We start from the raw sequence: 15,866 nt of genomic DNA on the forward strand, positions 1-15,866 counted from the left end.
AGGTCTTTGGTTATTCAGGTTTTCTCCCGCGTAAAATTGGAAGTGTCTTGGCGACGTTTCGACGAAGTCCCATTCGTCATCTTCAGGCTGGTGTTTTCAGCTTCGTGCTTCGAAGAGCAATGTGTGGTCTTAGCTGTTTCTTCCTTTTAACTGCCAGTGGGGGTATGAACTGATTGGGTGGGAGCTTGGCTGTGTTCTGATTGGGTGGAGGTGTGTTCTGATTGGTTAGGGGCTTGGCTGTGCTCTGATTGGCTAGGGAGTTGGCTGTGCTCTGATTGGCTGGGGGTTGGCTGTGCTCTGATTGGCTGGGGGAGTGTTCTGTTTGGGTGGGGGCTTTGTTGTGCTCAGGTTAGTCTGAGTTGCAGGGGGGCTACCTTGCTATTTTTTGGCTTCGTGTTCATGGTCGTACCTCATCTTCATGGTGGGTGTCAGTTTGCTTCATGTATGGATTGGAGGGGTTTAAAGTGGCTAATGATAGAACACAGCCAAGCTCCCACCCAATCAGTTCATACCCCCAGTTAAAAGGAAAAAAACAGCTAAGACCACACATTGCTCCTCGAAGCACGAAGCTGAAAACACCAGCCTGAAGATGATGAATGGGACTTCGTCGAAATGTCGCCAAGACACTTCCAATTTTACGTGGGAGAAAACCCGAATAACCAAAGACCTACATACAAACATCCGTGAAAACCTCAGAAAACATATAAATATAAATATATATAAGAAAAGCAAACACCAGGATAAAAATAAACAGGACTGTTTAATATAAACAAGCCTGCGAGTAAAACAGTTACTTACTGAGCTTTCATCAGCCAAACTACTGACATCATCAGAGTTAGAATACTAGGTGATTAGGGAGCTTGCCTATATACAGCTCCCTGTCTCTGCGCCCGGCTCCTCAAGTGCGTCATTAGCCCATTAGCAGCTTCCCCATTTGAAGAGCCATGGTCTTGCTTTTGTACTGTATGGGATGGCCATCTACTCCGTGGATTACCACGTTGTTTTTCCCATCTTCTGAGAGTCTGGTATGCTGGTAGGAGGTCTATATGCCGGTTGATGAAATTTTCATCCAAAAGCCAGGCTTCTTTAAGAAGGCGGCCACTCTTAGTGGTCTCACGAGATATGGTCTGTGCGTTTTCCAGATCGAATGTATGGTTCAAATTGTCCATGTGAGCCCACACTTGCGAGCGCTGCTCCTGCCTTTTGATTGCCAGTTCATGTTCGTGGACCCTCGTCCTGAGCCTTTTAGCTGTTTTTCCAGCATAATTGCAGGGACAGTTCCTGCAATTAATTCTATAGACTATGGAAGACTGTTCACCGTTGGGGAGCGGCTCTTTGGGATGCATAATCTGGGTTCTTAAGGTCTGCTCTGGTCTATGGGCAATCCTCACATTGTGGGGACCAGCAGCCGAGCCGTGGCACATAGACCTCCTACCAGCATACCGGACTCTCAGAAGATGGGGGAAACAATGTGGTAATCCACGGAGTAGATGGCCCTCCCATATGGTGCAAAAGCAAGACCATGGCTCTACAAATGGGGAAGCTGCGATCCCTAGGGAGGACAGCGAACTGGCAAAAGAGGAGGGGGGGGTGACACCACAATGAGATAGCAACTGGCAGGACTGGAGTGATAGGGCTGCAGATGAGGCAGCAAGAGCTAGTATGGGAGGAGACAACGAACGGCTTGGAAGGAGAGACAAAAAAGGAGGTGGGAGTATGAAGCAGGAACATCTGAATAGTTGTTCTTTGCAGGATCAGGGAGAGGGAGCTATAATCATCAGATCCACTAACAGGCTGCCAGATGAGAATCAATTTAACACATTGGACAGTAACATAGCTAATGGGCCAATGACACACTTGAGGAGCCGGGCACAGAGGCAGGGAGCTGTATATAGGCAAGCTCCCTAATCACCTCGCATTCTAACTCTGATGATGTCAGTAGTTTGGCTGATGAAAGCTCAGTAAGTAACTTTTTTACTCACAGTCTTGTTTATATTAAACACTCCTGTTTATTTTTATCCTGGTGTTCGCTTTTCTTATATTTTTATCGATATGCCCAGAATTCGCATTTTTAATGATATTAAGGATATATATATATATATTGACAATATTTACTGATACTAAATTAAATTTGTACAAAGGTTCTTACTTCATTATCTAATTTTTTATTACTGTATTTTATTTATTTTTCCATGAATCACATTGGGAGGCAAAAGTTAAAAGTGCTGGCAAATACTTGCAGCCAATATTCGTATGTAGCCACAATATATATTCAGCTTATTTTCTGAGGTCCCTGGTATACATATTCAATGTATGAGATAAATGTTTGGGATTTTTTTTTCTGAAGTTTTGGCAGATTAGGGTTTAGTGGAATAAAGCCTCACAAAAGTTAAAGATATTCATTTTACCCTTAAATCTCTGACTCTGTTTTTCCAATTTTGTGGAATAGTAAAAAAAAGCACATATTTTATCTTTTAAAGTGTCTTAAAATAGGCATGTAGCTGTACCCTGTGAAATCATGTCACAATCTATACTTCCTGAGAAACTGGGGATTCCAGAAAAAACTTTTAATTATGACCCCCAAGCTTCAAGAAAAAAAAAATGTCTTTCCTACATTGTAAAAGTAGTTCCAGTGGACAGAAAAATATTAGTTTACTTATTACATTACATTCCAACGACTAGTTCATTCAGCACAATGATTGCTAAATGAACATGTGATGCACATACAGAGAGACACACAAACAGAGGCTGCCAGATCAGTGGTTGCTGCTGTCTTATTCAGATAAAGTTTTCTGTACTATGTACTGTGCCTAACCCATTGCTTCTGTTTTTTGCCCCTTGCTTAAACAATCTATCTGTTATTGAGCTGCTTTTCTCTGGTGCACATGTCTAAAAAGTGCCAACTGAAAGTTAACAAATTCAGCTCTGTGACCTTAATTAGTTGATTAGAGCTCTCCCATTTCTTGAATGATGCCTGAAACTGACCAGACCTTAATCAGTTTCATACGGAAGGTTTCTGTTGTCAGGCACTAGAAATTTGTTTATAAATGTGCACCTTTACCAGAAAAGTTATTTTTGATTACCATTTATTATTATCATATTTGTGAATGGTCACTAATTGGGGAAGTCAGTAAATGGGGGTGGCTATAATAATTTTTAAAATGGAGTCATACACTTATCAGATTCTGGATGTTACATGTTTGGAATACTATGAAAGCCTGTTCAAAAATATGATACTGGAATACAGACAAAAAGAACCAGCCTGGGATATGGGTTAAGGTATCAGGATAGAAATCAGGAGATGCTGAGTTCTAGTCCTGCCTTGGCTACAAAGCCTCCTAGGTGACTCTGAAGCAGTCACTTTTTCTTTCAGCTTTTGAAAGGAGGCAATAGCAAGCCATTTTTGAAAGCCTGAAAAAAAATCCTTTAAGAACTAGTCCAGGCAGCTGATAAAAACAAGAATGATCTGAATGTAAGCATGCACATGCACACGTATACAAACAAGGGTATCTAATAGAGAGTGAAGATTTGTAATATAGACATCATGTGATCCTTTCATCTTGTATTTGTCAGCAACTTGGTTGCTGTGGTTTTTTTTTTAAAATTGCAGTTTGTACAATTCTCTCCATGCAAAGAATGTTGTAACCAAAAGTGTAACCAAAGCATGAATAACTACCAATAAATCAATGGAAGAGACACAGTTGGTGCATATTAATTGTGGAGATGCACTCTTTGTCAAAACCATCATTTGTAAATCCAGTGATTGATTAAGATGCAGACTGAGCTCTGTCAGGGAGTAAGATCACTGAGGGGAGACAGTGTTAACTGTGCACATCTGAATTTGAATGTCAGTTCATATCTTAAAAATAAGCCTTCTTTAAGTTTAAGCCAGAATTACCCAATTTCTGCTTAACAACAGAATAAAAGTCTAATAAAAATCAGGGTTGTCATGTTGCAGCACATGAATTACAGAGCAGGAAAAAAAGAGTAAGATGATCAATCATTTTATGGAGCCTTAAACGATTGTATGAAGCAGCTCAATGTTTTAGAGCTTCAGAAATCAATTCTTATATGATATGTGTACAAACTTTGTAATAAAACTAGCTCCTTACCTCTTTATTCCTGATAGTGTAGTTATGTTAACTAAAAGTGAAGCCCCTCCTCTTTACAACTGAAGTTTCTTTCAACATAAGGCCACTTGCATATTTTAACATTCTCCTTGCATATCTTTGCAGATATCCCAAACTTACTTCTGAATCTTTTGAGATAGTGTTAATTTATACTTTTATGTCTGAAAGCTTAGGAGATATTTTTAGGTGCCTCTGTAAAAAATTGTTAGTGTCAAATACTACAAAGCTTCAAAATCAATAATTCTTATCATAATTTTAGCCCCAGTTGGTTTCCTTACCATTTTATTGATAATATACAATATTAGTGAACTGGTATAAGATACATTTTATGCTGAAACCCATTAAATATATTTGATTCACGTTCAAAAATAGATAAGATGGGGGTTTTATTTTGCTTACTAGCTAGTGTTAAAACTTGTTTAATCAATATTACAGTATTTGCCATATGTATAAGCTAATAATCTCCTATAAGTAGTTATATGTATCTTAAAATTTGGATACCTGATAAAGTGCTTGCACCATACATATTTGTTCATCAATTAAGGCCAAGTGCCTTGACGGTTATACATATGTTTCTGTGGAATGGAGGGATTGTAAGTACCAACACTATGGTCATAGAAGACGTATAGGTTCAGTCAGAATTGCTTCTGAATCTTACCCTAACCCTAACCCTTTTTATCATTATTTAAAATTTGCTACTAAATAAGTAGATATTAGTTTTAAAAATTCCTAGTCCTAGTGGGATTGCAGATTAGAAATTATGTAAATAAAAATGAGCCATTTTAAAAACTGATATGGATTTGCCTTTTGACTGTTGTTCAGGAACAGATTTTTAGAATATACAGTAGTAACTTTTGAGATGTAAAAAAATCAGACCAAGTTGAATCACTTCATAATTCTTTTCACCTTTAATATATCATCTAAGCCCAGTTGGCTATCAATCTTTTCTATACCCTGCATTCCTAGAACACTTCTGATTTATTCTCTCACGCCTTACAAAACTTTGAAATAACAGCAACGAATTATGCATATACACTATAATTTTGCAAATCCAAGTTTTCGCACCCCCTGGAATATCGTCTCGCACCCCCAGGGGGTGCAAGCATCCCTGGTTCGGAACCCCTGATCTAAGCTGTACAGTTCAATTGGAAATAGATCTTTTAGGAGTAAAAATAATTTAAAAACCCAAAATAATGTGGCTGCATAAAAATGCATACATTTGAATTAATGCTTTGTTGAAGTACCTTTTGATTTTATGACAACAATCAGTCTTTGGAGCCTATCAACATCTAGTCTTGGGAATTTTTGCCTGTTCTTCCTTGCAAAAGCATTCCAAATCTGTTAAATTACCACCCTCCTTGGGTCACCCCATAGATTTTAAATTGGATTCAAATCTGGGCTCTGGCTGGGCCATTCCAAACCTTTAATCTTCTTCTTTTGTTGATTTGGAGGTATGCTTTGGGTCATTGTCATGCTGAAAACTGAAAATGTGCTTCATTTTCTGCATTTTAGCCAATGACTGAAAGTTTTGTAGCAAACCTGACTCAAATTTGGAACTGTTCTTAATTCTTTCTACCTTGAATAAAGCCTCAGTTCCAGTTGAAGAAAAGCAGCCCCAAAACATCATGCTGTCACCACCATGCTTCACTGTGGGTATGGTATACTTTTGGTGAAGCACAATGTTTTTGCGCCAAATACACTTTTTGAAATTATGGTCAAAAAGTTCAATCTCGGTCTCATCAGACTTTTATCAGACTTGATACAGATTTTTGCAAACTGTAGCTGGGGAAGATTGTTTTCTTTGTAAGAAAAGGCTTCTGTCTTACCACCCTGCTCCATAGCCCAGATATATGAATATGAGAGATTGTGATCACATGGAGTACACAACCCGTATTTGCCAGAAACTACTGCAGCTATTTTAATCTTGCTGCAGGCCTCTTGGCAGCTTTTCAGACCAGTTTTCTTCTTGTTTTTTTCATTAATTTTGGAGGTACATCTCATTCTTGGTAATGTCACTATTATGCTATATTTTCTTCAGATGTTGATGACTGTATTCACTGTGTTCCATGGTATATCCAATGCCTTGGAATTTATTTATTTTTTTGTTATCATTCTTCTGAGTGACAATGAGTTACAGACCATGGCTTTTGCTGTAAGAAGCAACTGAGTAAATGTCAGAAAAATCCTACTAGGCTTGATCAGAGTCACTTTAATTGTTGGCAGGTATGTAGAATTTATTGTCAGTTATAAAAGAGTGTGAACATTTATGCAATGACATTATTCTAGCTTTTTATTCTTATTTTCTCCCTAAAAGATTTGTTTTTCAGCTGAATTATAATATATGTATCACACACACACACACACACACACACACACACACTTTTGACCAAGCTTATAATGGATATTCTACTTTGATACAATATGTTAAAAATAATAGCAAGTCATCAGAACCTGGATAATATTTAAAAAAATAATGCCAAAGATAGAGATAAATAAGACAGACAGACAGACAGACAGATTCCTGTTTCTAATGTCATTAAACCATGCTTTTAATGTTCTACTTCAGCTCCACATGCAGGGGTTAGTCCAGCAGAATACTACCACCAGATGGCTTTACTAGCAGGCCAGCGCAGCCCATATGCAGATATCATTCCTTCAGTTGCCACAGCAGGAACAGGTGCCCTTCATATGGAATATCTTCACGCTATGGATAGTAAGTAATACAACTGTAACCAAAAAGATTAAATGAAGGTTCTGGTATTGTTGGGGTAAAAAAAAAACCATTACTATACAATTCACAACATAATGAAGTTTCCATGAAAATGGATTAAAAGTTTATTAAGTAGGGCTACCAGATTTGGACTGCAAAGATCCAGACAAGCACAAGATGGCAATAAAGGGTTAGAGTTTTCTGCATCTTTTAACTCCCATCTATTTTCTGGATTTTGCACCCCAGGTATGATAATCTTTTATTAAATATTATGAACTAAGTATTTCAGTTTTAAACAACTAATTTGTAATATTTCACAACAAGGTATTTTTGTATTTTTAGTAATAGTAATATTGCTTATCTTTAAACCATTTACCAAAAAGGAAGCTGAAATGTTTCTTTCACTATTATTCTTTTCCACGATCCCCGCATGTATTTTAGTAGACTATATTACACTTTAAAGAGTCTGTGGGCAAAACACCTACTTTTTACTCAAAGATATTTATTTTAAAATGCTTCACTTTCTGATTCATATACCAAAGAAATGGAAGCTGACATAATAATTAGTTTTTGCAGCTTTGCATTTTATACATATATAGATACATATATTCATATTTATACAGGGGATGTTATCTTATGTTATAATTACATTTTGGAAGTTGTGTATGTCATTTTGATGAAAATTAGATATCATGGTGTTTACACTGTCAAATATTCTTCGAAAAGATTCAGCTTGCAAAACATGACCAAGAGCAACATTTGCAACCAGTCACTTCATCATAATGCATAATGCACCAGAACTCACTCGTGCAATGAAGATATGCCTCTACTAGTCACTTTGGGTAGTTTTGGGCAGTCACTCTGTCATCCTAAAATTCCTTGTCTTGAACATGACGAAACTGGCTTTGAAGTACTCCTTGATATTGTCCTGAGCTGTTATTGATCTCTTTATATGTTACTCTGTGTCTGCTGTTCAGGCATAGCCTCTGCTCTATATTTGCATCAAAGCTTGATTCTTTCTTCTACAGTACCTCACTCCCATCCCGGCCTTCTGCTTGACTGAAGAAATCATTCCCTGATCTTTCATAAAGCAATGTGTGTAAAGTCATAATAGATAGGGTGGTTTTTTATTTTATAAACAAACAGACCATCAAGCAAAAAAATAAATGTGGAACAGAACATCTAGAAATTTGCTGAGAGCCATAAAACTGCTCATTTTCTCACTATAAACTGATGCAGCTAGTAATAGACACTTAATATTTGATGTCCAAATCTTCAGGAAGATATTCATAATCCTGACACTCCTGGTTGTGGTTATTAAATGACCTTGTGATTTATGTGGATGGAGTCCCAGGTAAGGAATGCAGATTGCCTCACAGAGATGGAGGAGACCCTAGGAGGTCCAGTGCAGACTGATGTGAATGTCTCTTTGCTCATAAGCTGCAATCCTCTGCTGAAATCCTAACAGGATTTTCAGTTCTGAGCAGAAAGAATCTTGCATGTGGTCTGCCCTGAGCCTCCCCAACTCCTTACCTTACTGTACTATCTTTTTGTTCAGCAACTGAAAATCCACGAACTCCTCCCAACCCCTCCAAGGCACTCTAGAATTCTTACCTTACTGTATTGCCTCTTTCCATAAGGACTGAAAAATGTATGGATTTCAGCCTTCTCTATTCTCTGGGGGCTCTTTGAAAAAGCTTCCTGCTGAAGGATTTCAGTTTCATGTCTTCTTGGATTTTGGCAAGGAGTTCTTTCAGCCAGTCCTCAGAGACAGAAGGGCTCCCACTTGTCTCTAGAGGCTGACTGAAAGGATTCTCTGCCAGAGGATTTCAGCTTCATGCCTTGTTGAATTTTGGTGTAGAGCTTTTTTAGCCAGCCCTCAGAGATGAGAGAGATCCTATTAATAGGCAGCAGGAGGTTTCCCTCTCAGCTTCTCCATTGACTTTCTGGGGATGCTGGCAGAGAAGATTAATCCAAATCATGTGATAATTGGGTACTTAACAACCAGTTATAAGTGCAAGCAGTTTGCTAAGCATTCAAATTGCAATCATGTGAGCCCATGGAATATGTGCAACATTTTGCAAGGTTCTGAAGTACCTTACAGGCCATTGTTAATTCCAACCATTATTAAAAAAATGATTGTAAGTTAAGCAGTATCTGTCCTTCATGAACATTAGTAGCTTGATCTTCCCCTCATTCTCCCATCTGATACATATTTTGCTATTTCCCCAGTAAAAATGTAAGCACAAAGATTACAGTACAGAAGAGAGGCACTCCTGAGTGCCATTTATAAATTTCATTTTGTCATGAAAAGGTGGGAAAGAAATTTCTCCTAAGAAGCATAATTGGTAATTGCATAGAGACACCAGATCATGCCTGCAAAGAATCTTAGATAAACAGATGGCAGCAAAGAGATCATTAAACTTTAACTCTTTGTTAGCATCTACTACAGTAGTTGTCTAGAATGATCAGGGCTTTTCAACTTTTCACCCATTGTACCACTTTTAGGATATGGCAGTATCCAAGTACCACCAGTCACCTAGCAAGGTGTCAAAAACTTGATAACCAAAAAAAAAAAAAGGAAAAAAGTAATAAAGTACAGGTAGTCCTCGACTTACAACAGTTCACTTAGTGACTGTTCAAAGTTACAATGGCACTGAAAAAAGTGCCCCCCCAAGCCACAGCCGAGCAAGACACCTGCCTGCCTGCCCAGCGGCGCTCTTCTTCCTGTCGAGGTTTTCATTGTTGTGAGCATTTATGTTGAGGATTGGCAATGGGGGTGCAGTGGGGGGGGGTGTTTGGTTTTTATTCCCCCCATCTGCTGGGTGGCTGCAGCAGGTTTTAGTCATTTCACATGACCCTGGGACACTGTGACCGTCATAAATATGAATTAGTTGCCAAGCATCTGAATGTAAATCACAAGATCCTGGAGATGCTGCAACATTCCAGCTAATTGGCGCTTCTTCTGGGCTCAGCAGAAGCGCCAGGATCAAGGCTGAGCTCCAGCTGGAGCCTGGCACTGATCTTGGCGCTTCCGCTGAGCCCTGACAGCCCTGCAGCTCCAGCCATCTCTCGCTCAGGCTTGTGTGGTGCTGCCACCGGTTCAGCTCATTCCCCTCCCCCGCTACCACTTTTCTAGGATGGTTGCATACCACCTGCCAGATGCCAATGTACCACACGTAGTACCCGTACCACTGGTTGAAAAGCTCTGATCTAGATATTGGCAGCTCAGATGTGGTAACCCTTACATTCATAGATCATGGCAGAATCTATAACGAATTCATAGGCAATCCTCTGAAAACCTTAGTTACAGGTAAATAACATATTTTCTGTTAATTGTTTGAAAAGTCATCATTTTGAAATACTGCAGAACCACCCATATTGTAAAGACTTATCTTTATGTAGAATTTTCTCAAATGAGACTGATGAGGTACACTATTATTATAATTCACATAAGGGAGTCTAATTTTAACATTCTGATTTTTAAAAAAGCTTTTTATTCTGTTAACCAATTCAGTTACAATCAACTCTCATAAATGAGCATCTAAAAAGTTCTAGATACACAAAATTCAATTCTGAGAAATTAATCCAAACAATTAAATATAGTAAACATTTTCTAAGGGGAAGCAATCTTCAGCTTGAATAGGAGCTTTATTATTTTTCTGTCCCTTTTTAGCAAGCTTTTTTGATTATTGAAATATGATTGACAGCTAGAGTAATAAATGCATACTAATATCCCAAATAGTTTCTTCTCCTTTATTCTACTCCAAAATGGTAGTCATGGATGGAATTCCAAAACAGATGTATCTATTCACAACCTCAAGAACACTAGAAAAAGGGTAGTTCTTTTTCTAGGTGTAAAAGGTGACTATTTTGGTGATCTATCATTGATATTTTTCTTTAGTTAAGGCACCTATTTTAGGTGCCTATTTTAACAGCAATTATTTATGTAAAGATCGTTTTCTGAAAAACAATACATTAGCAAGCTGACTGATTAAACAATCAGTAGAAAAATAAATTAGAAATTAACTATAAGGTCATTGTAACTTCACCTTCTCTATTTGATGAGAATTTGTTTAGTCAGACAATATAGTCTTTATCTAAACAAATAAGGCTAGTGTTTGTAAAAACTAATTAAAACTATTTCAACATGAATGTATAGTAAATTAATTTTCATTAAGCCAGAATTTGGATGCCCTACCCATTTATCATGCTGAATAAACCCTTTTCTTAAATTTGTTAATTATTGGGATTATTAATAAATTTAAATCTTGACTTTCTGCAGATTGCTTTATTTTTGTTTTTCTCATCTTAAATTGTGACAAAGGTTACAATTTACGATAGGAAAAATAAAAAAACAAAATAATTAGCAGAAAGTCAAGATTAACAACAATACCCTATGATTATATTTACGGCTAAATGTTACAATCTGTGTTACATTGTGTTAAAGGACCTTTGCCTTTTCCCACACATTTGTGTTTTTAAATATGCTTAACACATGTTTAAATTATTTTGAATCAGCATCTCTCCATTTGATTTGGATTTTGTTTTTAAATTTATATAACTATAGTCTCATGTCACTGGTTCCTTTTTTGCTGATAATAAATTCAATAACAAAATAAATAAAATTGTAAAAAAAAAAAACCCTAGTCCTTTCTAGTGTTCCTGACCTACTACTCACTGTGGATTAGAAATTTACCAAACCTAAAAGGTAACAATTGGATTTGTATATTTTAATAAAATCTTTACCCTAAATACCTTCTCATGCTAGAATAATAAAAATAAAATTATTCTTACTAAAGTATTGATTTAATTACTATTTAAATTAATGCTTTAGTAAGAATAATTGTATTACTTATTCTAGCGTGAGAAGGTATTTGATACAATATTTGATTGTATATAATCAAATAATATACCAATCATCTTAAATTTACCATCATCCTACTTTACATGAGACGTTTGCTGACAAGTAGCCATTACTATTCTTTATATTTATTTATTTGATTTCTTTATATCCTAGTTTTATTTTTCTATATCACCCGAGAGGACATGCAGAAGTTAAAGATACAAATTATAAAATATAAGAATAAAAAACAATACAATTAAATACAGTTACTGGGAAATATATTTCATAGCTTGAATCCACACAGAAGAGGACTATAGCATACAAGACAGGTAAGTTTCAAGAAGTAGGAGGTTCTTAAAAAGTGCCTCCCCAGCTAATTTAGGTAATTATGAAATAGTCGAGCCCCAGAGCTTTAAAGGTCAACATCAAATTATATCTGGTCCAATTGGAGTATAGTGCAAAACTTTTACTACAGTATGCTATGAATAGAAAGATCAGAAATGGTAGAAATACTGTCACAAAGACCAATCCCTTACTGTAATTGGTTAAACTGAAATCTACCAATACATTCAGGAGATCTAGCAGCGTTGTTCTCTATTTAGCTTCCATCATAGATTATTCAGGGTCAGTCTTCAGAGCAGTCAGAGCTATAAGTTCCCAAAATGTAATCCTGCATTTAATAGGTAACAACAGAAGTGTAAGGGAGTTGATGTTCCTGGGTAAGATGCTTTATTGTAGACCTAAAAGAAACCATATATATGCAGAAGACAATTCTGGAGAAAACAAAAACATCTTTGCGTCATTCTATCAACTAAATGATTCAAATACTTTTTCCATTTTGTCATTAGAGTCAATGATCTTATAGCCATTATTTTCCCAACCTTGAGATTAAAATCTATGTTGATGCTGAAAGTTTGTGAAATATTTAGAATTTTCAGTATTTCTGCATAAATATGATACATTCTGTTCTCCTCACAAACCCTAGAACTAGGTAATCCAGTTAAATAAATATGTCAGAAATATACCTGCACATTGAGAAAAATGACCAAAGCTACATATTTGTGTGACAAAAATATGTGAACATTTACTTTTGTATCATTCTCATTCATATACACATAACAGTGGTTTAGTGAGTTTATTAATATACACCAGCAATTCCCTTCACTAAAAATTCAGAATTGTCCCAATTAAGTCCATTCAAAAGCAGACCAATGGCCAATGAATCCACAAGGCTCATGGACTTGAAAGTTTCTCAAACAAGATAAACCCACCTGGCAAAATTAAATCCACAACACAAGAGTGTTCACAAGGTAAGAAAAATCCAGAGTTCATAAGGCACAATCCAAGTCAAGGCATGTTGTCAATCCAAAGCAAGGCAGGAATCACAATGACCAGAAAAAATGCTGCTAGGAAATGAACACATTGTTCCCAGCATCCCTTCCATCTGTCTGCTGTGCTAAATAGCCAGCTTCTGGTGCAGCCCATCAAGAAGAGCGAGGCTGCCTCCTCACAAGTAATCTGGCTGACTTCACTGCTCCTGCCTTTTCTCTGCCCTACGTGTTCTTGGATCAGGTGCAGAAGGCAGTTCTTCTTCTTCATCACTGACTGGCTACAGCTGCGTGCTTTCCCCACCTGAAGCCTCAAGGCTGTCCTGCTGCAGCTGTGCTTCAACCAAATCCCTCTCAGTCGGCTGCTTGGAACCATTGACCAACTCCCCTCCAGATGTGCCTGGAACTGGTTCATCTTCCTCCGAGCTGACATCTGGAGAGGTATCTGGGGAAGCGTCTGGGGGAGTCATCACAGCTTTCAGTAACTGGTGTGGCCCCTATGGGCAGCAATAATTGTAACTAAACATCTTGTGTAACTATTAATCAGTCTGCACATTGGCTTGAAAGTTTAGTCCATTCGTCCCTCCAGAATAACTTCAACTCAAAATGTTAATTCCTCACATGATTTGTCCACTTTCTTCAAGACCTTCAACAACATTTCTATAGGATTAAGGTTAGGAGATAAACTTCTTCTGCCCTAGCCATATAAATGTTAAGAGAGCATTTTCATCCAGGAATAAATTGTGAATGGTAAATATTTTGCTAGACCCAGACCAGATGTTAAAAAGCACAACCTTTGCAAGGAGGCTCCTTCATTGTCTCCTTGACTTTTGGTAAGGCTGCAGTTCAACACCTCCTTACTTGAAATAGCCAGGTTGCAACCTTCTACCATATCTCTCTCACTAGTTACTATTGAAATATTTGCTCCATTCTCTTCTCTCCAGTATCTCCCTGAACAATCTTGTAATAACAAACCATAATTTAATAATATCAGCAAGATATTGCAATTCTTTTCATTAAAATCTCAGCTTTCTTCCAGTTTTTTTTTTTCAAAAATAGGGTGCCAAAGGGAATCCTCTTTACTTTTTCCATAACGACCTCACAATTTTTAGGCCTCCATCCTTTGCATTTCGGAAGCAAATGCAAGTTCTATATAGAGAGACTCCAGTTGGGTAAGTCTTCAACAGTTATCATCCTGCAAACACTGCTGGCAGAACTCTGGTACCTTTGAGCATTCTAGTGGAGAGTGTTATTGCAGAATATCCTGGGAAGGGAAAACAATACATAAGATATCCAAGAAAAAAAGAATAGTGGAATGATATATTTTTATCAATGGAATGAAATGTGAGAATATGGAATAACCCTGACTTCAGCCTGTGAAGAAATAAATTGTGAGAGAGGCTGTGCACGTTCACATGCTTTCAGATGCAAGTTGCAATGATTTAAGAAAAAAATGAGGGAGAGAAAGCTTAGGCCTTAGGATGCAGATTGGCTGCAAACAGAATCTGTGTAAAAAGTTGATTTATACAGCTGCAATCTCACTTTATGGTTTCTTGGTATTTGTATAGGTTTTGTAAGAAGTGCCTCATTTAGCAAAATGATGTAATGCATCCTTTACAAAGTTATGTTTTAAATGAATTAAAGAATATTTAGTGATATGCAACAGAGTCAGATTTGATTGTGCATCAATATAATATTCCTAGTGGCAGCAACTATCTTGGATAGAAATTGTGCTTGTTGGGATTAGATGACTATGGAGTCAAGAGTTATAATTTTCCTTGCTTTATAGTCTGAGGAAGAGGAACTATTTAAGCATAGTGTTTGATTCGCTGCTTAAACAAACTTTCTTGTAAATTTTGATAACTGTTTTCATTCAAAAGCAAGGAAAGGACACCATCATTTCAAAGAATCTTAAATTCTGCATTAAATCAAGTAGCAGACATCACACAGCAAGTAGCAGGACATAAACAAAAGATGAAAAGAATAAGAAGGTTGGGGAAGGGGATTTTCCACTCACTTGTCAATACAATATCCTGAGCAAGACTGGAGCAACATGAGTGTTTCTAGTTTTATAGACGAGAAAAAAGAAGAGAATCACAAACCAGATGCTGGAGATAACTGACAGTCTTGCTGGCAGTTTTATCTGAAGAATTATGGCCAAAGATTTCCAAAATGAAGCAAATATTGAATATAACTAGACTTCAGATAATGTAATCATGGAACCAATAAAGCAAGAATTCAAACAGCAAATGTAATATTTTGAGCAAATCCACAGTAATTTTTTTATTGGTGGCTTGCCCCTTTTTTTCACACATTATAGACCAGACGTTGTTAGAGATTACAACATATTCTGAGTAGATTATATGTTTCATCCAACAGGGATGATTTTATTTTCTTTACACAAAGAAATATACTGAAGAGTAGAAAAAATTACTTGGCTTGGAAGATTTACAAAAGTGTTTGCTAAAATAAATATGTCACTTTGGGACATATTAAAATTGAGTATAATCCTATAGATTGGGTAAAGTAATATGTAATTAAAGCTTTTCCACTGAATCCAATTCTTTACAGTCATTAAGGCCATGTTTGAGAATTAAAATTTAGTAATTTTTTTTAAACTGAAAATGAATTTCAGAATTCTGAAAGCTTCCAAATGTTGTTTTTAAAAACTATATATCTATATATCCAAACATAACCATAAGAAAGTACTGGTACATTTAACAGCAAATTCCTATCGTTATATAGGATTGTTTTATAAATGAAATAAATTTATGCTATCTTAAAACAATATTTAATATATTGTTTAATTTAATATTAAAATAATATTTAGGATACTGGATATTTAGAATACT

The 15,866-nt window shown here is 36.6% G+C and overlaps 1 protein-coding gene across 11 annotated transcripts in view; it reads left to right on the forward strand.

Moving 5' to 3' along the window:
• Nucleotides 1-15,866, forward strand: part of GLI3 (GLI family zinc finger 3) — a 402,298-nt gene that overhangs the window by 280,733 nt on the left and 105,699 nt on the right. For all 11 annotated transcript variants that reach the window (XR_005555977.1, XM_039336712.1, XM_039336715.1 and 8 more), the window contains one exon: nt 6,697-6,843. Coding sequence is in view for 10 of the 11 variants with exons in the window: in XM_039336712.1 (XP_039192646.1) it covers nt 6,697-6,843 (147 nt within the window). In the remaining variant the exon portion in view is untranslated. The remainder of the gene's footprint in view (nt 1-6,696; nt 6,844-15,866) is intronic.

The sequence above is a fragment of the Crotalus tigris genome, unplaced genomic scaffold (assembly GCF_016545835.1).
Source record: "Crotalus tigris isolate CLP2741 ecotype Arizona unplaced genomic scaffold, ASM1654583v1 scf7180000017666.379230911805:20528666, whole genome shotgun sequence".
Taxonomy (NCBI): Eukaryota; Metazoa; Chordata; class Lepidosauria; order Squamata; family Viperidae; genus Crotalus; species Crotalus tigris.